This window comes from Astatotilapia calliptera, chromosome 17, assembly GCF_964374335.1.
Source record: "Astatotilapia calliptera chromosome 17, fAstCal68.1, whole genome shotgun sequence".
Taxonomy (NCBI): Eukaryota; Metazoa; Chordata; class Actinopteri; order Cichliformes; family Cichlidae; genus Astatotilapia; species Astatotilapia calliptera.
The window spans coordinates 30,183,446-30,208,492 of NC_137438.1; the positions used below are offsets into that span (position 1 = coordinate 30,183,446).

The 25,047-nt window shown below is 41.4% G+C and overlaps 1 protein-coding gene and 1 long non-coding RNA gene across 6 annotated transcripts; one reads left to right on the top strand and one right to left on the bottom strand.

The window, feature by feature from the left end:
• Window positions 1–17,479, top strand: nrf1 (nuclear respiratory factor 1). 5 transcript variants are annotated; one of them, XM_026147338.2, is made up of 12 exons: window positions 1–134; window positions 1,687–1,798; window positions 1,951–2,095; window positions 2,638–2,752; window positions 2,887–3,013; window positions 3,438–3,578; window positions 6,324–6,482; window positions 7,449–7,664; window positions 7,773–7,871; window positions 9,120–9,277; window positions 10,995–11,116; window positions 16,329–17,479. In XM_026147338.2, exons 2-12 carry the CDS (start codon window positions 1,730–1,732, stop codon window positions 16,487–16,489), a joined length of 1,512 nt encoding a protein of 503 aa, XP_026003123.1. In that variant the 5' UTR covers window positions 1–134; window positions 1,687–1,729; the 3' UTR covers window positions 16,490–17,479. The 5 variants fall into 5 exon arrangements, with proteins under 5 accessions (XP_026003123.1, XP_026003126.1, XP_026003125.1 ...); XM_026147341.2 differs by having other exon boundaries at window positions 7,773–7,856; XM_026147340.2 differs by having other exon boundaries at window positions 1,687–1,786.
• Window positions 17,480–20,804: 3,325 nt separating this feature from the next.
• Window positions 20,805–21,423, bottom strand: LOC113009570 (uncharacterized). The gene is made up of 3 exons (XR_003270206.2): window positions 21,297–21,423; window positions 21,089–21,182; window positions 20,805–20,972 (listed from the first exon to the last, which is right to left on the bottom strand). It is a non-coding gene; the product is annotated as an uncharacterized LOC113009570 (long non-coding RNA).
• Between the last annotated feature and the right edge of the window lie 3,624 nt (window positions 21,424–25,047).

Consider the following 25,047-nt stretch of genomic DNA (forward strand, 5'->3'; position numbering starts at 1 on the left):
GCATCACTAGTGCAGCTCACTGTTGTGTGCGGTCTGTTAGTTGTGTTTGGTGCTGGCTCCCCTCTGTCCTCCATTAAAGCTCGGCTCCATCCCCGCTGTACGGCGCAGGCCCGAAGTAGCGCAGCCGCTCTGAGGTTAGTGCCCTACCGCGCAATCTCCATCTATTTCAGCCCCGGCGCAGCCGCATCATCGAACCCGGCAGCGTTGGGGTGAACGATGCAGATTGTTTAGATGTTGACTGGAGTCGGATTGTATTTTAAATCTGTTTTTGGGGGGAATCGTGATCTAGGCGCGTATCGACTTCAACCTCGGAGAGAGAAGAATAGCTGAGGATGAGCCCACAGGCCCGGGCCTGTTATGGCGTTATGTTTTTGTGTGATTTTTTTTGCGCGGGTTTCGTGCTAGCTGCTACATTACGATGGCTTTCATTGCGCCCTGTAATCGTTCTGTTTAGTGTCTGAACGTGGAAAATTGTTGGCAGAATTCGTGTTATTTTAGACGACCGGCTTTATACCGCCAAATGGTTAGCTAGGCAGCTAATTAGCTGAATGTAGGGCATTGCTAGCTTAGCTCAGTGAAGCAGTCGTTGACAGTAGACCGGCAGATCCGGCTAACTGTACATTACTGTCTGGCACGATCAATTCTTTATCCGGTCCTGTGCAAAATTAAGCTGGTTGCAGGTCACTAAATTGGTTACACATACACATTCTTGTGGAGTTGTGCGTTTCGTGCATCACTGGTCTCCTCAGTGTCTAGACTTCATGTACTGCAGCTGGCAATAAATATATTAGACTGAAATGAATGACCTGAATTTCAGTTGCATTTATTTATGTATTTATTTATTTTTTATTTTGGTGGGGGGCCAGTATTGACGTTCTTGTAGGCCACTGTAAAAGTTAAAACAGTGCGTGCAGATACATGATTATAAAACTATTCTATAAATCATCTTTGCACTGTATCAACGAAGCAGATTATCTACATGAAACGGTCTCCTTTCATTTATTCATAAACCTTTTAACCCTGTAAGTTGATTGATTTGGAGTGAACATAAGCATTTGTGTGTGTGTTAGTGTGCAATATATGTTTATTTTTCCTCAGCCACACTACAGTGTAACTCCACATATTCACATATCCAGTTTTCCAAATTAATATGGAGTTTCCCATACTGTCAAAACAATTTTAAAGACCCTTTAGTTGGACATTAAATTGTGATTTGTATCTAAGTTGTGCTAAGCTATCTATTACTGGGTGGAATGCACATCTTCCAAATTCATCACCTGTAACACCTAACATAAGTGCCCTCTATGGGCAGAGTGAAAGTGGTACAGTCAGACATGAGTGAAAAAAATGAAACGTTCTTTTCAGACAATACTCTTCCAAATGAAATTCCCTATTAATGCAGTATGACATCCTCTGGAGGCAGAGCGGCAGTGGTGCACTAAGCACAAACACAAAGACACCATAGCATCTATCTTCATCAGACAGCTCTCCCTGTAAAAATAAATGACAGTGGCAGCTGTGCATGGTCACAGTTTTGTCTGAAATATCGTAACACTTCCAAATTCTTGTTCCATATGAATTCATTTAAGTGTATAAATAAATACCAGCATATTGTCTTGTTAAGATAACATATCAGTATTCGTTAAATTTGATGTGCTTTGATCACTTCCCTCTTTCTTTCCTCAGTAACTGTACTGTGGACCTAGCTGTGTAGACCAGCTGGCTGATAATGGATGAGCACTCCGTTCACCAGACAGAGCACATGACCACCATTGAGGCTAGCGCTGTCAGTCAGCAGGTGCATTTACAAACATAATAAATGGTGTAAATTAGAAACAAATTTACTGATATTAATCACTCATCTTGTTAAATTACCGACCCAGATCAGAAATCTCAACACCCCACTAAAGTGCAAGTCCCAGGTTCATTCATTCATTGATTCGTGTATAGGTACATGTGACCACCTTGACTGACACATCCATGATGAGCGCTGAGGAAGACTCGACCTCCTCGCCAGATGACGATCCATATGATGACACAGACATCCTCAACTCGGCTGGCACTGATGAGGTCACAGCTCACCTGGCTGCTGCAGGTGAGTCTAAACTCTGTGCTGTTTCCAGAGTGTGTTAGTTGGGTCTGATCAAAGTTACAAGCAGAAGTGCTTCACGACCTGTAGACTTATGTTGATAATTGTTATTAAGGTTGCAAAGTTTGTGGCAAATTAGACGGTCAACTCCTTACAACAGACCATTTTTTGTTTATTTTTTTATTCTTCTTAGCAGCTATGATTAATTATACAAGCCTGGTAAATCCCATAATGCCATAATTTAAGCAAAATGCTTTCAATTGAGCAACAGGTGGCGCCAGTGGATTAGTTGTGTAGGCAGCGTTGCCTTTGTCAAGCCTCTGCCATGTTTGTTTTTTTTTCCATCTTTATCCCTGAAAGTTGACATGATTTGAAATTAAATCGGTGAAATGCTATTTCATGTCTTTTTAAAAACATATTTTATATTTAAAAAAAGAGAACAATAAACAGTAACAACCACATGGGCTTTAAAAGCTCAAATCAGAGAAGGAAAATACTTTGTCTCTTTTTACCTTTGGTAAAATCTCTCCTCCTCCTCTTTCTTTCAGGGCCAGTGGGTATGGCAGCTGCTGCTGCTGTAGCAACTGGGAAGAAAAGAAAAAGGCCTCATATCTTTGAATCCAACCCTTCCATCCGTAAGAGACAGCAGACTCGTCTGCTCAGGTGGATCTAATAGCTTTTCTGACAGCAGCTACGGTGACCAAAATATCCCTCGCTCAGCTCCTAGGGTAGAATTGTTGTTGTGCTTTGTAGCTTTTAATCTGAACACAGAAGTAAAGGATGGTGTTTGTTAACAGGAAACTGCGAGCCACATTGGATGAGTACACCACTAGAGTGGGCCAACAAGCCATAGTGTTGTGCATCTCCCCCTCCAAACCCAACCCTGTGTTCAAGGTGTTTGGTGCTGCTCCTCTGGAGAATGTGGTAAGTCTTATAAATAGAGCAGGTAGAAAGCATTAGTTTGTAACACAGTGAAACTTACCATCACACCAAACCTCAGTGTTCTCCTTCATTTATTTCAGTGAAGCCCTCTCAGTCATTCACACGTATGCAGTGTTTCCCTTGTCATAAGTATACACTGCATGTTAGATAAACTGAATCTGCTTTACATCTTTCTTCCTAAAAACTATTTGTGTATTAAAAATACTCATAATTTTATAGCTAATAATAATTTATTAAAGACCATATTGATTTTGTCTTAATAACATAACCAAAAAAAAGGCATGTAGTTACTTATCTTTGACCAGGTATCTACTAGCAAATGTTTTCTTCAGTGATTTATTTAAACCTGCTATCACTCTTAAAAGCTCAGGCTGACACACTGTGATGTATCTTTCATGGATACTAGGTAAGAAAGTATAAGAGCATGTTGTTGGAGGACCTGGAGAACGCCCTGGCTGAACATGCCCCTGCAGGTGGAGAACTCGCCTCAGAGCTGCCCCCGCTCACAATTGATGGCATCCCCGTCTCTGTGGATAAGATGACCCAGGTAAGGCTTACTGCGGATTTATTCTTTAGTGGGGAATCTACGCCGTAGCTACGTCTTAACTGCAAACTCGAATTTATCAGTGAGAGAATAACAATCATCATGTCAATTTAAAGGACAATAAAATCAATATAGGAATTGCCAGCAACAACCTCAGCCACTTACATGTATGCTGTAGGCTCTACAAAGTTTCCCCGCAGAAATCTAAATAAGGCCTTCTCTCTATTCTCTAGAAGTGCTAAAGTTTACTCGCTTTTTCCTTTGTACAAATTCACTAATACACACACACACTACTCCCAGCAGAGGGCACCAGCCGCTAACAAACCAGGAAGTTTAAACTATGTCTTCTAACTAGTGAGAGGAAGAGCTTAGCTAACTACATGTAGCAAGGTCAAATGCTTATTTGTAGGTGTGTTGTCCACTAGCTCATTTTTGATGTTTTTGATTAATCTATTCAGCAGTCATGCATTTATTCTCATCCTGAAGAGCAGCATCACCATTAAAATAAACTCTAATCTGAGAAAAAGCTAATCCTTCTCTTTGATAAGCAGAGCAGCCATTGTAGGCCGTTCATCGTAGCGTTAGTACCACTGGCAGGCCTGAATTTTCTTTTCAGCCCAGGGGAGCATGGCTTGTTTACTCTGCCGTCCCAGTGCTGCTGACGCATTCTCTAGATCACAGTAGGCAGCATGACAGTGACCCTCAGAGACGATCCACAACCCTCGGCGCGCGTTAGCCAATCCCAGTGCCGGATGAATCCTTGGAGGCCAGGTGTTAGTTGGAGCTTGTTTTTCTGGAAGTAGTAGGATGAGATTATCGCGAGTAACCTGTTGCCTCACTCAATTTCGACAAGCCGGGTGGAAAGGTGTGGGGTGGGTGTTTTTACAGATATGTGTGTGCTGCGCGTTGGAAACAGGAAGTTGTTTAGTCCTTCTGGGAAAAGCTAGTAAACCTTGGCCAAGGAATGAGATGAGAGGAAGCTAATTTAGTAGAGACACCCAGTTCGTATCAGAAACATGTCTTCTAAAAGGATATCTGCAGTAGAATTTTATACAGCTGAAGAAATCCCAAATGAGGTTAAGCAGAGGCCCTAGTCTGTCAGATATATGGAGCATCTGTAGCAGGTGATCCCACGACTAGCTTGAGCTCATAATTACCCCCTTGCCTTGTTAGGTTCAGGAACCCAGCAACATAACAGCCTTCCTGAAGTCTGATTGGACCACTGCTTGGAGGATTAGGATTGGGGTGGGGTGGTGGGTGCGAGGGCAACATGCCACTTAACTCGCTAGCCACTGTAATTTGGCCATCTGGCCTTGCACAGATACATCCACATACGTCGCCATCATCGCAGGTGTAAATGGGAGAATAATTTTCCTACAAGGCTTTTTCGCAGGTTAATGCAGGTTGCTGAGCTAGTGTTGGCTCTGGTGGAGCTCCATTACGTGGAGGGTTTGTTGTTCGAAAGCTGGCGCGAAGCACCGACACTCCATTTTCTATCAAGATCCATTTTCTCATATCTGTTTGCGTGATGCACTGAGGAGCTGTGTGACTGTGAGTTAGAAAAGGGGGGCCTAACGGGGAGGAGGGAGGGATTTATTTCTCCCGGAACCAAATTTAGCTTGTGATGTCAAGGCAGGCGGACGCTGCAGTGCCTCATTGTGCAATATAATCCCCCGGTGATGCTTGCATATTACCGGGACGCCGAGGACACTGGCACTAAACCCCCACCTCGGCATGTCAGTGAGTGTAAGCGCGCGCCTGCTCGGGCTCTGTCGACATGATGGGCAGTGCGTATGCGTGCCACTCACTACTGCACATGAAGTATGCATACAGACGATCGATAACAAGCAAATCAGATGAGATTAAGAACGTCATCCGCTCGCTTTTTCACCTTGTCAGGCAGCTGTTATTCAAGTTTAGAAACTAGATGCACCATAAAGCTCGGATTTTTAGCTTTTAGCGCAACAACATTTTCACCAGCTGGTCACCTGCAAAATCAGCACTTTTTACTTCATTGTAAGATATTCCAAAACGGTGGACAAGCACTTGATAAATGGACTGATTCTTACATCTATACAACATGCCACATTCACGTTTCTTCTAAGCTTTTAGTGCTTCCTAACAAACATTCACACTCTGATGGATGCATCGGAGAGCAACTTGGGGTTAGTATCTTGCCCAAGGATCCTTGGCATACAAACTGGAGGAGCCAGGGATTGAACCACTAACCTTCCGATCAGTAGGTGACCTGCTCTACCTCCTGAGCTACAGCCACCCCATCTTGATACCGTCTTGATAGAGTCTGTTGACAATAAAGAAATAAGTCTGTACAGTGCACCTATTAGCACAGAGTTAATGCAGTGCCCTTGTTTGACAGTCAATTTTAATTTTTAACAATACTGATTGTCTCGTCCTTGTTAATACCTCTGCTCAGTGTCCTGGAGCCTTTGTTGGAACAGGCTGTCTGTTGGATCACCTCTGATGTGCTCGCAGTGTCTGTCTGATACGTCAGGCTGGAGCCATAACCATAGATTGGTCTGTTAGTAAACCTGACCCCATTGTTCTCCTTTTAGAAGGTCTGTTTCTATTTTCAGGCCTTGACCACCTCAGCACATGCTGCAGGTACCTAATGCACGCCTCTCGCAGCCTGCTCAAGGGCGTGTATGCCCTGCAGCTTTGCACATTATATTTCTGTCTATATAATCTGTTTTTTCCATGCATTTTTTTTCCTCTTTTATTTTCCTTTAGGCACAGCTGCGAGCATTTATCCCAGAGATGTTGAAGTACTCAACAGGCAGAGGGAAGCCTGGCTGGGGTAAAGAGAGCTGCAAGCCAGTGTGGTGGCCCGACGACATCCCCTGGGCCAACGTTCGCAGTGATGTGCGCACAGAGGAGCAGAAACAGAGAGTAAGACAAACACTAGTATAACGTGATATTTTGCTGGGAAAGAGTACAAGGTTGTAAGTGCACAAAATGAATGTAGCTTGTGAGTACAGATCACTCAACAACAAAAGATTTTTATAGATCCGAAAGTGACAACAAACTAAACAGATGTTGTATTGTCCACCCATGAGAAAGATTCTTTTTACACAGTGTTTTAATCCTGTTCTGTTACATTAGCTAGTTCTGTTTGGTGGTGTCTAAAGATCCAGAGCTCTTGCCTTTGCAAGAGTCACCTGCCACGTGTAATTCAGTGACAGTGATAACAGTCCTTAAAGACATAGTTGATGGCATTTTGGGAAATGCCCATATTTGGTTAACTTAGAACAGTAGTTCTAACTACTAAGCCATCCTAGACAACTTTAGGATTTGGATCATTGCTTCCTTAGTGACACAAGTCGCTTTAAGATAGATTGGTGTCATATGATGTAACATACCAGAGAAAGACGCAAAGATACCATATGAAGGAGTAAAAGATACAGTAAGCTTGTTTTATTAGCATACATACAGCAGAATATAGTAGTAAATTGTTTTGCAGACCTCAAGGAAAATTGCTACAACTCATGAATCAACACTTTAAATATGAAGCTACAGCTAATGCACACCTTTGAAGCTCATTATTTTTTCCTCTTAATATAGCATGAGAAGAACAGGCTTTAGAGGTGCTGGTAAGCCAAGTCTATGCACTTTTAGTAGAACCAGCACAGCTGTTAACACCTTTTCTGTCATTTATTTTGTGTTTTCTGTGTATCTTCTGAGATAGCTTTAGAGCAAAGGAAACAGGCGCATGTCTATTCATTATTACGGTTTAATTTAATCCCATTGTACATAATTCATATTTATCATCTGATTATATTAAGAGATGTACCATGCCTTAGAGTCATCAGTCTTAAGAATTTTTGCTGACATTAAATTGTGTCTGTACTTCCTCAGGTCTCTTGGACGCAGGCGTTGCGAACCATAGTGAAGAACTGCTATAAGCAGCATGGCCGTGAGGATCTATTATATGCTTTTGAAGACCAGCAGGTAACCACGGCAACCACCACCCAGCACCACCTGACCACTGCACAAAGTATCGCTCACCTTGTGCCCTCACAAACCGTGGTACAGACCATCAACAATCCAGATGGAACAGTCTCGCTTATCCAGGTGCGTTTTATTCACTGCATGGCTTTTATACTCCTGAGTGGGAGTTTTTGCCCTTCTTGTTGTTTTTTACAGAGCCTAATGCACTTGGTGGAAATGTATTGTTTTCAGGTCGGTACAGGACACACAGTTGCCACTCTTGCGGATGCGTCGGAGCTGCCTGGTGTGACAGTTGCACAAGTTAACTACTCAACGGTAACTGAGGGAGAGGTAACACCCACATGCGTTCAAACGTGACTAGAAATCGTTCTTTTATCAAAAACCATACTGAAACACATTAAGTTATTTACTGCACACATAGCCTCTTAAAAATGCACTCTATTTAATACCACAAAATCAAAACTAAAGCCACAAGTCCATCAATCTAATACCGGCAATATTTGCTCAGTCTCATTACCTCGTTGCTAATGTTCATCTACACTTATGGTCAGAAGTGTAAATCCACACAGGGCCAAATGTATACATGCAGGCTCATATATATTACATATATCCAACTAATATTTGGTAGCTTAGCATATTGCACCTTGACCAGACCATTTTGCTTACCATTGCAAGCTTCTGGCATTAGACGTGGCTGGATATTTAACACTCTTCTTGTTCATTTAAATTGGTTAGTGGTCCAAAAGCTTTCAGTAGGGTTGAGGTTGGGCCATTACAAAAGCTTTATGTCGTCAGCCTGTTTTCTGCACTCTAAAATTAGTTTTGATGTATCATTTCCCTGTTAGAAAACCTGTGTCGAAGTTTGAACTGTTCTGATTTAAAGAACTTGGAGGTAGTCTTATTTATTCGATCCACATTGTGTAATGTACAAGTACCACTGATTACCAAATAGCACTAGCGCATGATGCTACCACCATCATGCTTGACAGTGACGCTGGTGTTCCAGCAGTTTCCAGCTCATGGCAGGCTTGAGCGTTGGTGGTTCCTGGGTTCTTTCTGAATATCCCAAACAATTGCCTCTCATCAGGGGGGACAGTTTGGGTGTTCTTCCAAGTTGGCAAAGGGGTGAAAATCGGAAAAACTTGTTCTCGCATAAAACTATTTGAACTGATGAAATCTTTAGTTATTTAGAAATGGCTCCAAGAGATCTTCCCAATTTGTGGAAATCTACAATTTTCCTTTTTAAGATTTTCACTGAGTTACTTGGAGTATTGGTCATTTCTACCAGCTGTAGTTAAATAATGAACACTAGCAAGAATTAATTGGCCTCGTCAAGTTAAAACACATTGTTGAACCTTCAACAAATCCTGTTAGTGTGTTGTGAGCGTATGTTCATATTTTGGCCTGTGTGTATAATTTTGACCCTGTGTGGAACAGAGAAAATGTAAATTATGTTTGCTATATAATCGTTTAATCCTAGTAAAAGAACAGCTCGAAGAAGAAGCCTAAAATTACCATGACATTCATGCTTCTGATAAGTGTATGTAAACTTAAGTATATACTTTGTTTTTCCTCCAGGTGGAACCAAGCTGGGCCACCCTGCAGGGCGGGGAGATGACAATCCAAACGACTCAAGCTTCAGAGGCCACGCAGGCAGTGGCATCCCTAGCTGAAGCTGCTGTCGCTGCTAGCCAAGAGATTCAGCCCGGAGCCACTGTTACAATGGCACTGAACAGGTGATTCTGACAGAGCTGAATATTATGTTATGTGATTTCCTGAGATATTATAATAGGTCTCTAACCTATTATAAAGGGGTGCACGCAGTGTAAACGGTCCAGGTACAAGGACAGGACTAAAAAATGAAAACTTAGATCTGGAGAAACTTTGCTCAAGACAACTTTTAAAAAGGTTAAAAAAAAATTACAAAATAGTCTGTTGTAATAGTAGCTAACATCCCTATGTTGTTAAGCCTAAGCCTACAAATGTGTTAACAGAGAAGAAAGTTTTGGTGCTGTCACCAGAAAATACCAGAACCTTTTAAACAAAAAAAATGTTATTATCATGTCAAGTTTTAATTTCACTGAGAGAAAAAAAACACTAACAAGTATAAAAAATGTCATAAATGCACAGGCAGCTATAAGCAGCTGGATGAAAATGGGACAAATGTGTCAGAGCAGGTTACTGGATTCCCTGGAGATACTTTTTGTCCTGTTTCAGCATCTAAATAATTAGCTTGTACCCTTTTATACCAGCAGCATGCACGGTGTAGAACCATTAAACCAGTTGTTAGGCACATATTTCACGTTCTAACAGCTCTTACCTGCTGATATGCAGGTAAGAGCAGATTAAAATAGCTGCATTTGAGATGTTGTGAGTATAAATACACAGCATTACATCTCTACTTCATTTAGGCTGCTGTGTTAGAAAAAGAAAAAAATGTTTTCAGTCCTATTATAGTCACAAATTAAAGTTCCTGTAGGATAACAACAGAAGCAGGTTAATAGTTTGTTGTAGGCTTCGGTCGCAGTTAAAAGAAGCTAACCCTTGGCTACCCACTTCCTGAATAACATTTTTTTCAGCAGTTTGTTTCTGAAGTCAGTCACCTAGATACTGCCATGTTAGAATTTTTTTCACTGCAGTCCTGTCCTGGCAATCATTTCAGATGTGTATGGGTATGTCCCACTGGGGCTTGTTACCTGCACCCACCTGAGACCCCCTCCTTCTCATTTCCCCTCCCTTCCTGCTGTTTACCTGAGCTGAGCTACTCTGGGCTCTCCACTCTGCCGTCTCTGGAACATTTTGTGTCTGTTTTCCAGCTACAGATGAGGTGCAGAGCCTCTTATCCTCACTGTTTTCCTTCTGTGCAATTAAATATTACCTGAGATGCAAGATTTATTAGCCATAGTCAAAAACCCCAGCAAGCTTAAACATCCAATCTAAATTCACATATTAAACAATGAAACAACGCACAAAAAAACGGTGTCGTTTCTGGTACACTTGATTGCATCATCAAGAATCTGTTGTCTCAGCTCTCGCATTTCCTCTTCCTTTCTTTCTGTCTCTCTACATTTCTGCCTCAAGCCTGATTATCATAAAGCTGCGAAACTGGTGTGCTAATAAGCTAGTAGTAATTCTGCTGCATAGATCCAGTATATAAAATTGCTTTATTAGACCCATAGCACCTGTCCTTTGGAGTGATGTGACCGATTCTCTGTAAGTCCAGACTAGAAAAGCCTCTTATAGCTCATGTATTCCTGCGTCTTCACCCCACATCTCTCTAATAACCCTTGGCTCTCTGAGCAGACTCTGCGTGAGAGAGCTTTTGGGCTTTGTACCAGGAGATTGCATCTTCAAGCCTAATTTCTTGTTTGTGTGTGTTTTAATTTGAAATTGCATGTACAGAAATATGGGGTTTTTTTTACATATAGTGCACTTGTGATTTGTGTGTTACAGTGAGGCAGCAGCTCACGCTGTAGCGACGCTGGCAGAAGCCACACTACAAGGCGGAGGTCAAATTGTCCTGGCAGAGACGGCAGCTGCTGTTGGGGCGCTGGCAGGGGTTCAAGATGCCACAGGTACCCAATTATCAGAAATACAGCAAACACTGAAGCAACATAAAATAAAATACACCTCAAATTACAGCAATTACATAATTATAAAAAAAAGTCAAGTGTTTTTTTGGTATGCAGCATTAAACTGTACAGACAATGAAGGTCTGAAAAGTCATAGTTATTACCTCACTACTGCATTGCCTGCAATCACAGGTACATTAGTAACATTATCAAACAATCAAACAGTGGTAGTTTATATATAAACTATGTTATCTATATTGGCGACCACATAAATCAATTTATCTATATTATTTACGAGGACCCCAAAGATTAGATTACCGCTCTCTGGAATGACTCCAGCCTTGCCAATATATTTCCTCAGGTGCCCTGCAGTCCAACCATCAAGTTTAAAGTAGGTCTGATTAATGGTTGTCACGAAAAGTGCAAAACAGACGCACACATACAGAGATTCTTTCATTTATCAGAAGATAGTCTGATATTCTGTTGTTAGCCGGCATAAGTGGCACCCAATGTGATCGTCTGCTGCTGTAGCCCACATGTTGTGCAATCAAAGATGCTCTTCTGCATACCTTGGTTGCAGCGAGTGGTTATTTGACTTACTGCTGCTTTCCTGTCACCTTGAAGTAATCTGGCTTTCTCTTCTGACCTCTGGCATCAAAAAAGTATTTTACTCAGAACTGCTGCTTGCTCGTTATAGAGATGGTTGTGTGGGAAAATCCCAGTAGATCAGCAGCATATATGACACCCACAGCCTTACGACACTCAAAGTCACTTTCTTTTTCATTCTTATGCTAAATTTCAACTTTAGCAAGTAATCTTGACCATGTTTACATGCCTGATTACATTGAGTTGCTTGCCACGGGTGGCTGTGGCTCAGGTGGTAGAGCGGATCAGGTACTGATCGGAAGGTTCGATCCTTGGCTTCCCCAGTCTGCATGCCAAATATCCTTGGGCAAGATACTAACCCCAAGCTGCCCTCTGATGCGTTCATCGGAGTGTGAATGAGTGTGAATGTTGATTAATTTGCACTTTAGTTTAGAAGTGCTTGTATGAGTGGGTGTGAATGGGTGAATGAGGCATGTTGTATACAGCGCTTTAAGTACTCTGGGAGAGTAGAAAAGCGCTATATAAGAATCAGTCCATTTACCATATAATTGGCTGATTAGATATTAGTATTTTTGACCAGTGGAACAGCACCTTGAGGTGACTGTTGTTGTGATTTGGCACTATATTAAAATTAATAAGATAAAATTGAATCGAATCTAAATTGAATTGGAACAGGTGTGCCTAATGAAATGGCAAGTTTTGACGTTAAAAAAATTCTCTTGGTAGACTTTCATGGACAAACGGTAAGGAATGAGGAATATTTTTCTAAAATGTGTTTTCTATGTGTACTTTACAATAGAATAAAAAAAATTAATCAGTAAATGTGTGCAATTACATTTTACCCATTGGTGTTTGTGTGCGCTCCCCAGCCAATGGCCTTTCTAATTAGCCTCACTAAGTGTAAGCTTCCCACCGTAGAACAACTGCGAGGCCTCTGAGCCCCCACATTGTAATCTGCTCTGTGCTGATGTGACAGATGGTGTGTATTTATGTGTTCATCTTGTCCCTTCTTTTAATGACACGTTATTAGAGGTTCACCCTCCGTAAATGCATAGTGCAAACGCTGCTATTGCCGTGTGTCTGCTGGGACTAGGCTAGTTTGCAGTGACAGCCTTCCCTCTTTGCTCAATAGCACTGACAACAATTTTGTGGATATGTTCCGTCAGTAGCCTCAAGGCTAAACATGGGGCTAATGTTTCATAAGCAATAACATTTTGCCAAAGCTGCATCCTGAGTATTTATTATTGTTGAACAATTTGATTCACTGGTTAATTTAAACGAATCGGGATATTGAATTGGGAAACCTTTTGTAGCCTGCAAGCTGTCAATCTTTTACTTATTATGTCATCTGATCAGTACAATACACATATTACACACACACAAACATGCACCAACACACAATGTACACTAGTCCAGGGGCATGAAGAGGTCCCTCTTGTGCCCTCCTTAAGAGCTTTGATCCACTCCATTATCAGTCCATAGTCTAATCACTTGACCAGCTGTCAGCAGACACCCCCAAGCTCTGTTGCTATATTTATATAGATATAGATATATATACATATATGTGTGTGTGTGCCCATGGAATTTCTGTTTAAATCACAGTACGAATCAGACTTGTGTTAGTGGGAGTTTTAGAAACCAATGGAATCAGTTTGGTTCTGTAGCAGGCAAAGCTGGGAGACATGGTGTGTTTAATGGTTAAAAGGCTATAACAATTGCCAGGCTGTTGACTACAAAACAATTGTATCCATTACCTCATGTTGCCAAACTATTTTAGAAAACCAAATAACATCATCATGAAAGTTTCCTGTTAAAACATTGAGCAAATGCAAAAATAGGTGCTACGTCTGCATTCATATCCTATAATGGGGATTCACCTTATTCAAATCTAACATCTGCAGGCTTTGTTTATTTATTTATTTGGCATGTTGCTTCCTAAACCACGAAGAGCCATTTGGCTGTGATAGCTCACTCAAACATCTAACGGAGCTGCCAAATCCAGCCCTTCTCGCAACTATTGACCTTCGCTAATCACTGTAGTGCTACACAGCAGAGAAGACTGGTGTTTGAAGTGCACCAGCCAGGTTACACTGCTGATTGACTTGTGTAGTAACCCTACACCAGGGGTCGGCAACCTGCGGCTCTTTAGTCCTTATAGTGCGGCTCCACGTGGTTTGGGGAAATAAATTAGAAGTATTTAGCTGAAGTGTATTTTATTTATGTTAGTTATTTTTTTTAACTTGTAGTTCCAAATTGGAAGATTATTGTGATATTGAAATATAAAAATAAAATTATATTTTATTATTTTGTTCATCGCTCAAAATAAGTGTGGCAATAGCGGAAGCCGGTGTACTCGCCGAAACGCCGTGCATATATCGAGACTTTCAACCCAAGGTAGGCTAGTTATGGATCTTCGGATCCACATTGTCAGCAGCTGTTCTCCACCATGAACTATGTTATAAACAAACACCGCTCACGCCTCACAGATGGCAGCTTACAGTCCTGCGTAAAGATGAAAGTACAGCCCCGATTTGCAGACGCTGTGCGCAGAGGTTCAGGAGCATAAATCCCATTGTAAACATATCAAGGCAGACCCGACGATGTTTCCATGAACATGCTTTTCAGCATCTCTTTATTGACCACTTTTCACACACGGTTGCTGTACGCATACAGCCGGCTGTAGCTTTTCAGCTCACAGCCCGACATATACCAACAACAGCATAGATAGCGCAGACATTAAGGCGGCGAGACGTGATTGTGGGTGCCGCTCACGTGCATCCGCCTCCCCTGCAGCGGCGCTGCAGTCCACGCCCCGCCACACACATTAACCTGGTAAAATACATATTTAGGCAGAATTTTTCATCTTTTAGCAGCATAGTGCTTTTTTCCAATAATTTTTTTAAAAGTCAGGTCAAGGCTCCAAAAGCCCAAAGGCGATATGAGGGTGGCGGCTCACAACAGTTTTTGTTTGCTACTTGGATCATTTTAGTTCAGCTGAGTGTCTTTCCTTTTGTTATATTTCTTTAAGTGTTCAAAATGTGTTAATTACATAAATAAAATGTAATTTTCTCTGTAGCACTTCATGGATTTCATAAGCAACACACCTTAGTTGTTCACACAAAGCATAAAGGTAAAAAACAATATATACAGTGTTATCTTCATTTTAGAAGTCAAGAAGTATTTGTGGCTCCAGTGTTTTCTTCTGCGTGGAAACTGGGTCCAAATGGCTCTTTGGGTGTTAAAGGTTGCTGACCCCTGCCTTACACTGACAAAGACACATATATAAACACGGCTATACAAGGCATGACCCTTCATCTCTAAGTAACAATGTTCGAGTGGCACTTCAATTACAGATTGCACTTCATCCCAGGTCTATGTTGCTGTGCCAGGCCAAAGCCACGCTCCCTATAAGGTTTCCTTCATAATAACTGTTAGAACAGCTTAACACTGTCACAAATAAGTGTCAAGAGGGGTGAGCAAGAGGCCACAAAGAGGACCAACAATTACGACCTTACCTGGCAGCAGAGTTCCATTTTTATTATTGAATGAATTGTTTTCTTATTTTGTTCAAAATGTTATTTATTCTCAGTTACAATTATATCCACCCTTGTTTCATCTGGGTTATGTGTTTTAAGTGATTCATTTGTAATGTGGACTGGTTGCCTGTAACATCCAGCATCTAAGCTTGCAGTAATGGGAGTGGGTATGAGCCACTGCCATCCCCTATGCTGACCTTCTTGCCTGCCTGTGACACTGTGACAGCTTGCAGGGTGGGGCAGAGCACCACGTGACTGCAGCAGTAATCCCTGCAGGCAGAGACGCACAAACGGAGCTGGGAATGGGGGAAGTAAGCCGAGGACGTTCAATTGGGTCATTGTTCAGAAATGCCTTCTCTGTAACATGTCTGCCTCCTGTCACCAACAACTACCTGGAGTTGATGGGTTCCCAAAGGCCCGTGTAAAACATAAAATCCGTCAACAGGATTTCCTCTAGCAAGAGAATGTAAAAGCAGAATTTCTTAGCAGAAGAGCTGACAACCTGTGGGGTTGAAAAACAAAACCAAATAAACTGTGGATCCAGAAAAAGGACCACTTTGGGCCATCTCAAAAACGGAGTCAGTCCCTTAGAGACTCCCATGTGAAAATCCCCAACTTCACAGCAATCTAACAATGCAATCTGCATTCACAAACACATTTTTAACACTAATTCATGTCTGCAAACCTAGATGGAAATGCATGGAGGGTACTTTGGGTTCAACATCTTGCCCATGGATACTTCTGCATACAGGTGCAGGAGCTGGGTATTGAGTCACCAACCTAATGAATACTAGACAACCCGCTCTAAATTAGCCAGCATCTAAATGAGCCACCATAAACAAAAACAAGATTTCTGAGGACAGTAGAATAGAATTGGGTAACCAGTGAGGAGTATAAGATCTTCAAATGTCTAATAGGTTTATTTTAAAAAGGTACCTGTGTCCACCTGTGAATGATTTCCCTGTAATATTAACATACCTGTGACCTAAGTACGCAGTTTAAACTAATAAAAAATGTATTAGTGATGCTGGTGCTGCATGTTTAAGTCCAACTTGTCCTCTTCTTTCCTTTAGGTTTGGTCCAGATTCCAGTCAGCATGTACCAGACGGTAGTCACCAGCCTTGCCCAGGGTAACCGGCCCGTCCAGGTTGCAATGGCGCCTGTCGCCACACGCATAGATAACACTGTCACACTGGACGGCCAGGCAGTGGAGGTCGTAACCCTGGAGCAGTGACCTTGGAAGGAGCAGAAAGCACTGATTGGCCACCTAGGAGATTTGTTTATCTGTTCTGTTTTCCGAGACATCATGCTGTGTACAATGTCAAATATATTTTTAAATGTGCATCTACAGGGGAAGTGTGTTATCAATGCATTGTGTTTACTATGTAAAGAGATTGCGTTTGTTGGTGTATTTTTCCCATTTAGCGTTGTTTTTTTGGTTGTTTTTTGGGGTTTTTTTTTAGCTCTGTGAAGTTGAGTATTTAGTATTTATTTCTTTACAATTAACCTTTGCTTAAAACAAAGATGAACCAAAAAGCTCGGGAGGAAAGCCACCCCTGTTTCACTGAGTGTGTCTCTTGTCTTTGTTTGGGATTTTTCACTATATTGTCCATGCTCAACTGTTTCTGTTATTAGGATGACGAATTCAGTGCCATAGTCGGAAAGTCACTCCTGTGTTTCGCCATATTCACAATTGCTGTTCCCACCTCAACTCACTAATTCTCTCACTGTACAACACAGCATCTGAGATGCAGACACTCCCAGAAAGTCTTGCCCTGTTGGGTTTTTTTCCCCTTTTTTTGTTCTACTGTAATCCAAGTACATGCCAAAATTTTGCAAAGACTCAGGATAACTTTCTTTTTTTTAACTGTTGGATGGCGGAGAGGACTTACTGACGCAGTCTTTTTGTCCACCAAATTTTTTTTTCATTTTTTTCCTAGTGCATGGATTCGAGGAGGCAACCGTGTTATTTGCAACATGAACTCCTTTGTATGTCACGCAGGACTCGGTGGTCTCCATCACTTTGTATGCCACAGGAAGCTGGTCATACTTGGACAGAAGCTGCACTATTTGTGATCCACGAAAGGATTTGCCACACGAAAAAACCATGCTTGCCGAGAATCAACTCTGTTTGATGAAGGTGTAACAGTTGGTGTGACTTTCACCAAAATTGTGTATTTGGGAAAAAATGAAGTCCAATAAAATGGCTGCTGTTCACCATTCATCCAGTTTCTCGGGTATTATTATACTCTTGATCCAAAAGCCTAACAATTAGTGGATTTTGTCATATTAACATCAAACATACATGTGAAAAGTCAGCTCTATAAAACCTTTTTGGCATCTGCAGGTTGGTTTTGTGATATCCTACAGCAGGAGTGTCCAACTCCAGTCCTCGACAGCTGCTGTCCTGCAGCTTTTAGATGCATCCTTGCTCCAACACAGCTGAATCAAATGATTGTATCGCCTCTTCAGCATGCCATCAACTTTGGTAAAGGTCTGATAACAAGTCATTCATTTGATTCAGTATAGTTTATACTTCAAATTCTGAAGATAGCCATAAAAAATGACTAATAATACATGTAAAGCCAAAGTTAAATGTGCTTTTCAGTGTTACGATGCTCACTTTTGTCTTTGTATATCAGTGAGAGATCATATCCCTAATATGGCAATCTCAGACATAGCTCCACCCACTTGCTTTCCAAGTTATCTGTATGCCAGAGACAGAATCAGAAAAGAGTTGGCTTAAAGGGAAGGTGGCCTTAAAATAGAGACACTAAAACACCAAAATATTTCTGTGAATCACACGGGAAAAAAAACATGGATTTGAAAATGATCATATTCAGCATATAATTTGTTTAGGGCAGACTTTTAAAGATTTACGATGACCTTACAGCCTCATTCCTTCTACCTTTATCTGAGAAATACCACATTTCTCCACCTTTTACCCGTAATGGTGCACTTGCCAGAAAGCCCAATAACCTCCACACTCTCCTCTATAGCACCCCCCACCTTTCCCGTGACAGACATGGGCCTTGATTACATCATAAGCTGCCCGAAACCTCTGCTTTTAAAGCCTGGGATTTGTGAGCAGGGCCCTTCTGTTGCAGAGCAGAACAGAGAGAGAAGCGTTCGGGCCTTAATCTATCAGGCGTCAGTGTATATCCCGCTCTTCCTCCAGATTAAAGCCGAACCAGGTTGCATTCACAGATGAAAAAGACCTTATTTTTCTTCTTCTTTTTTTAAACTATATACTCCCTTCTGGGATTTTTCGATTGGACCCCTTAATAAGGTCAAGTGTATTGTGTGCATCTGTGTGGGCAAGAGAAATGGTAATTTTCCATGTAAGTCTCTATATAATGGTGCAGTCATACACTGCGTGACATGTATGCAAACTGTCACTGCAGATTAGAGGTTTTATTAGCACGCTTTCTTTCTCGCTAAGTCTCTCCCTTCTTTATTTCTTGATCACTCTGCAGTATCCATCCATAAAGTGCGTTTCATCTTTTTAAATTTGTGATCAAAGTAGTAACAAAATAGCACAAGATAAAAGCCTCGGGATAGCTGTCACCAATTTTACCCACTGCATCATATAATGCTGGCGCTTCACCTAAAAATGTATTCTTTATTCTATTTAAAGTTGATAATGGAGTTTTTGAGAGTTTCATTTCAAAATAAGAGCTCAAATATCTGATAATAATATATGTTTTTAACTTCCAGCAAAATGTTGCTTTATTTATTTGACCTCTCCTCTCAAAAGGAGTTTACTATGAATAATTTTAAATACTGTAAAACCTCATTTTGTTGGCTAGAATGCCTCGGCTGTAAAGTCTCTTACATTAGTAGAAGAAAAAGACGCTTGCAGAATAGTTTAGCAGAACTCAAATATGCCATATACAGGCAATATTAGTTAGACACTACATTTCCATAACATTAACCCATTTACATTACATGCCTGTTAAATAACTGAATCCCTTTTTCCACATGAAGAGGTAACATAGGTATCTTATTCAAAAACAAGCTTTTCAGATTCATAAATTACTAAGTAGTTTGACTTAAATTACCACTTTGATTTGACTTGTTTTTGTAAACCTGGTTTTATGTTTTGGTAATTCTGATTTAAATGTAGTAAAAGTTGGTGGCTTTGTGTCATCTGGTCCTTTTTTTGAAGGCTCCTATCCTTCCTATGTGAAATGTGTTTAACTCCCTGATGAAGGTTTGTACATGACTGTGCCATGAGAATAAACATCCTAAATAACCTAAATAACTGTAGACCTCATTCTTCTGGATGAATGAACACCTGTTAGGTGGTTACATCACCTGCATTTGTACCAATTGCTTCATATGAGAAGTTCGACTGCTGCACGGAGGTACTGCAGACATCATGGTGCACCACACAGCAGTGCACACTTTCAAACTTCAGATAGATCATCTGACATAAAATCAAACCAAAATCTAGGCAACTAGGTTTCAGTGTGAGTGCCTGCGCTCCATCCTGGAGGTGATAATAATAATAATGGATTGGATTTATATAGCTGATATGATATGTTTAGTGGTGGAAAAGCTCTCAAAAGAGAAGAGGCAGCGATATTGATTCTCCCCCGCCGGCAGACTAGGCTGCAGCACGAGCTTCAGTGGCCCAGCTCCACAGGGGGCACTGCAGGGTGTGAAGGGAGGGGTTGGTCATTCTTGTTGCCTGGAGTCGTGCAAGCAGACTCTGGGGCAGAGCTTTAATCTCTACTAATCGTTTCTTAATACGTGCATCCCAGGCCCTATGCCCGTGTATGCATGCACACACACATATGGGCAAACTACTTGCAGTCCAAGCCCCCGCTTGCTCTAACAAGACATAATCTCTTACCGCTCGCCCATAGGGCTGGACCACAACTTGAGAATGCATCTCTCATCAAGTCGATGAACTCAGTAACCTGCCTTTGAGGTGCTCCTTAGGGCAGGGAACCCTGCTTTTGAGCTATGCATGCCCCTCTAGTGTAAAATGGAAACTTTTCTAATCTGTGGAAATGTAATCAATTCACTCTAAATCAATTTCAATTTAGATCTAGGCGTCTTGCCGACATGTTGCTGATGAAGCGTCTTCCCCCATAATGTAGTCTAATAATGGCCTCCTCACCTTCCCGGCTCACACCTCTGTCCACCTTCAACCCAGACACTGCGTAAGAACGATGATAATCTCATTTCACTAATGCTCAGTAGCCTGCATTAGAACACAGGCGAAGCACTGTCTCAGCTCAACTCTACCCACCCAGGAAACTGTGTGTGTGTGTGTGTGTGTGTGTGTGTGTGTGTGTGTGTGTGTGTGTGTGTGTGTGTGTGTGTGTGTGTGTGTGTGTGTGTGTGTGTGTGTGTAACAGAAAAAGAGAGAGAGAAATAGAGAAAGGGGCCAGGGGGGCTGTGGGATAGAGGGGGCACTGAAAAATGCGGTGTAACCTGAGCTGCTCGGTCCATCTGGAGAAGGCCTTGAATTGACAAGGGTTATCCCTCAATGCACTTTGCTGCAAAGAAGATCGTTAGACGGAGTCTGACACAATGGATCGGTCTTTTAAAAGTATTTATTTGCATTACACACAAGCAAATATGAATGCTAGATAAACAACGACGCATTTCAGTGATGAGTCAGCAGGTGTGCACACACAATTAAGAACATGTCAAATCCTTAGATTCATGCCCAGACGGTTAGGCGTTATACGTGCGTGATATATCTGTAACACGAGACAAAAAGTGCAGTTAACCTGAATCAGTTGCCCAGAAAATATCAGCCAGAGCTGAGATCCTTTATGTCAAGTAATATGTGTATCGCCACAATCTAAGCACTTACCCATTCTCTGTTTTAATGGCCAATCAGCACAAAAAGCAAAAGAGCCTCTGCAAAGGTCCACTGATGACATCCACGTAGATCAAATATAGCTAGCCTGCAGGCAAACAATACAAATCATATTAGCTAAAGCTGAAGTGTAGGCTATAAAGCAGGATTTAAGCAAAGGCAGATAAAGAGGTTTTAATCCCCAGATCCCCCTGTCACCTACATTAGCAGACCCTGACCCAGATATATGAAGCTCAGTATGGAGCTTGTTTTTTGCGCCAAACTGTCAATGGGCTGTTACAGCAAACCAAACTAACATTTGAAAGACTGCCTTACTCTCCACCCTTTCCATTTGGGGAAGGGAGGGAGGAGGGGAAAAGGCTGCACTGAAAAGAGAAGGGTAAGATGACACCGCACGGTTTGCCAATTATGCCATGGAGCTAAGAGAGGAACCCCCTGATGGCTGGCTGAAGGCGGAGGAGCTGAACCTGTAGACATAAAGTGGAGCACTGCAGAGCTGCACTCATTTGTCCACTTGTCAAAGACTGACTGATGAACCATTATTTTAATTACATTATCTTCATGGAACAAACTGCGAAGTATCAGTTTCTCCATTAAAAATCATGTTTGTCATCATTATTGTTTATTCTCCTGTCCCCACGCCCCAAATTAGTTAGTTTAGCCTACATCAGAAAAAAAAATTGATTCTGAAAATCTCTGCTTCTTCTTTTTCCTCTGATCTAAACTTGTCCAAATGAAATAGTAAGCTGAATATATGTTTTGTTGTCCAAGTACTCAATCCGCCACTACATGTTTGAACAATTATGCGGTAAAACTGTCAGCCCGATCTTGCAAAGTGGAGAACAAGGTAATACTTTAGGATGCAGTGCTAGACTTTTTCATTGATTGCATTCAAATATCTTGTTTCAAGAAAACACTTACATTGATTTTTTTCCTTCTTGTTTTTAGAGGTGAAACCGTCTCCCAAAGCTAAAAATTGATTTCTACTTGTCCTGCCTCCTGCACGTCATCTTTTCTGAATTAAAGAAGCCAAACACTTCGGGAGTTTTATCTAGATCCTGATTGTTCTTTAAAATTGCTCGTAAAAAAGTTTATACCAAGTCACTGGAGCTTTGAGGCCAGGGTGTGCAGGGGAGGAACAGAGTCTCACCCCACCCTTCACCACCGTCAGCCACTCACTCATTGACTTAAATGAGCTTCAGATGCTTCTCTGCTTGGGGCTATTTTTTGTCTCCGTATTGTTCTCAGCTGGTGGATGCTCTCAGGCAGTAGTTGGCAAGTCTAGAACCACCGGATCCATCTACCTCACCAGTGTGAGTTCTACCATTGCCAAACACCACCTGATAGCTGTAGGGCCTCTTCTTACAAATGAGCCATAAACATGGTTGAAGCCACTAAGACGAGATGGCATTTAACTGAAGCTGAAAAGCATAGAAAGAAGTGTTATTTTTAAACCAAAAATAACAATGAAACGATGTGAAGAATAAGCTGGCTATTTCATAGCCCTGCTCTGCTGATATCATCCTCCGGGGTCGTGGTTTAAGACAGACTAGAACAGAAGTGTCAGCTCCATATCCGCCAAAATACATGAAACCAAAGGTACAGCAAGGAGAATTCAGAGTTCAATCATCAGCACATTTTAAATAATAAATACCAAATGTATCAATCCACAATTGTGCAAAAGCGATGGAAGTCTGTCTTGTCCTATATTGGCACTACACATAATTGCTCAAAGTATATATACAGAAGCAAAAATGTGCTAGTGCCAAAATGGGCAAAGAAGAGGAGTGGCTGGGGCATCCAAATGCAAGCAGTTGTTGTTATAGAGACACCTAAGGACAGAAAGATGCTGAAGCAAGATGAGCGCAGCACAGCTCATGCAACCGCACCAGAGTCATTACATCACATTCACCCCACCCACAAGCACAAGAGAGAGGAGCCACAGAAAGTAAGCCGCGATAGACGGGCATCGTCATCAAGTGGTTCTTTCTCTGCTCTGTTTATGGCCCTATGGTAATTCACTGATAGTGAGCTCTCACAGTGAATTCTACCAGTGCCATACACAGAACAGGAGTCATTGTCACCCCAACACCAAGGGACAGTCATCAAAACTATGCAAACTAGACCACCAACCCACAAGAGCAGAGCAGATGCAACAGCCTGGAGAGAGAGTGCGAGAGAAGAGAAAGAGAAATGAGAGCAAGTGAAGAAATTATTTTAGAACAGCCACAGCCTTCAATATGTCCGTAGTGTTGCAGTGACGCAGCTTAGCTCAAGACTGACTGCACTGCAGTGGACTGATCCACACACTGAGTAACAGGTCAAAGCCACTGTGCCTCAATGTGAGCAACTAAATATAAGTCCAGTCAATCCTACGAGTGAGCAAACACCCTCTTCTACCTGTTCCCGTCTAATCACCTGTACTCCCGCTTTTAGATTTCTAGGAACAGAGAGCTAACCCTGACAGCATACGCACCTGATAATTACATATAAATAAGCATGTTATGCAGTTATAAAGCAACTATTAATGTTTTTTTGGTAAGTCGGATTTTATGTTGTTGCTTATAACATATCTAGAGGACATTTTACAAGGTTTCGTGCAATACTAACCCTGAATCTCAACATCTTACCCACACACAATCAAGCCAAACAAAACGCTTGATGGATTTTGCTCTCTTTAATTTTTTTACTAAACAGTCAAGCAATTAATATTTGGGAGTGAAAGTCCAAGATTTTTCAGGAACAGGCGCTGTTTTTTATTCACACAGAACTGGATAACACTGACAAAATACATTAGCCACTGCTTTTTTGCTAAGACCAAACAAGGAAACATGTATGCACTTCACTGATCAGTTATCAAACCCACCGATGTCTTAAACGTAGGTTTGGCACATAAATGACCCTTACGTGGATTGATCAGTAATCCCTTTACATCCTGGCTCCTGCCCTCCCCCTACACAATCAACCTGCTCAAAGTGTGACACCTTTAACAAACCTCTTCATTTACTTGCTGTATTTGTGTTGAGGTGCATCAGTTATGTTATAACGACCCATTCATTTTAACCCTTGTATGGTGTTCGGGTCTGTGAGACCAGTGTTCAGTTTTTTTCAAAAGAAAAATGTAACAATTAATTATTTTTTCACGTGTAAATGTGTTGTGTCTTTCCACTCACTCCACTTGATTATAACTGATTTATTTATAACATTTTATATAAAAGAAAAACGAGAAGCACATTAATTCATAAATGTGATCTAACAAAGGTAAAGGGAAAAAATTAACCATGTTTGCTGTTCATATGTCTTGTAATTGGGATGAAGTAAACATCTGTTGAGTAATTTAACATAAAATTGTTTGATAGTGTTAATTTGGAAAGCCAAAACTCTAGCGGGTCCACCAGACCCATGAACACTGGCTGAGTAACAAAAATACGAACACCACACAAGGGTTAATCTTTAAAATCTGTGATAAAATAAAAGTTTTCATCATTGTTGATGTTGTTGTTATTTCAAGAGTTTACATGTAACTAGTATGAGTACAGGTAAAAGCTGGCTTGCAGGTTTTGTGTCAGTGAAATGAAAATAAGGATAAATTCACATATCGTGTGGTGTATCTGTGATTTGAGTCTGAGCTTTAAAAACAACAAATCCCAGTCAGACTGTAGTCAGACTAAGATATCAGCAATGAAGCAACTCAACTAATTCAAAATGTCTGTCAAATAAATATGCAAGGCTTCCCTTACAAAAATATACACAAACAACTGAGCCTATTTCTCTTTTCTTTCACATCGAAATAATAAATAAAAGGGTTTAAATCACGATACTGCAGCTGAATCATAACCTTCAAACCATCTCCTGACCTTGGATATGTTGTCAAAAGAATCTTTGCGCCACAGATAATCCGAATCAGAGAGAAGCTAGCTGTCCTCAGCGCTGTCCTGGCAGGGCCCAGACGC

Bases quoted from the DNA above. Each gene is read 5' to 3' on its own strand.
- nrf1 (XM_026147338.2), top strand. From the start codon at position 1,730: ATGGATGAGCACTCCGTTCACCAGACAGAGCACATGACCACCATTGAG. The intron at 1,799-1,950 runs GTGCATTTACAA...ATTCGTGTATAG, and splicing joins CTAGCGCTGTCAGTCAGCAG to GTACATGTGACCACCTTGAC. The intron at 6,483-7,448 runs GTAAGACAAACA...GTACTTCCTCAG, and splicing joins CAGAGGAGCAGAAACAGAGA to GTCTCTTGGACGCAGGCGTT.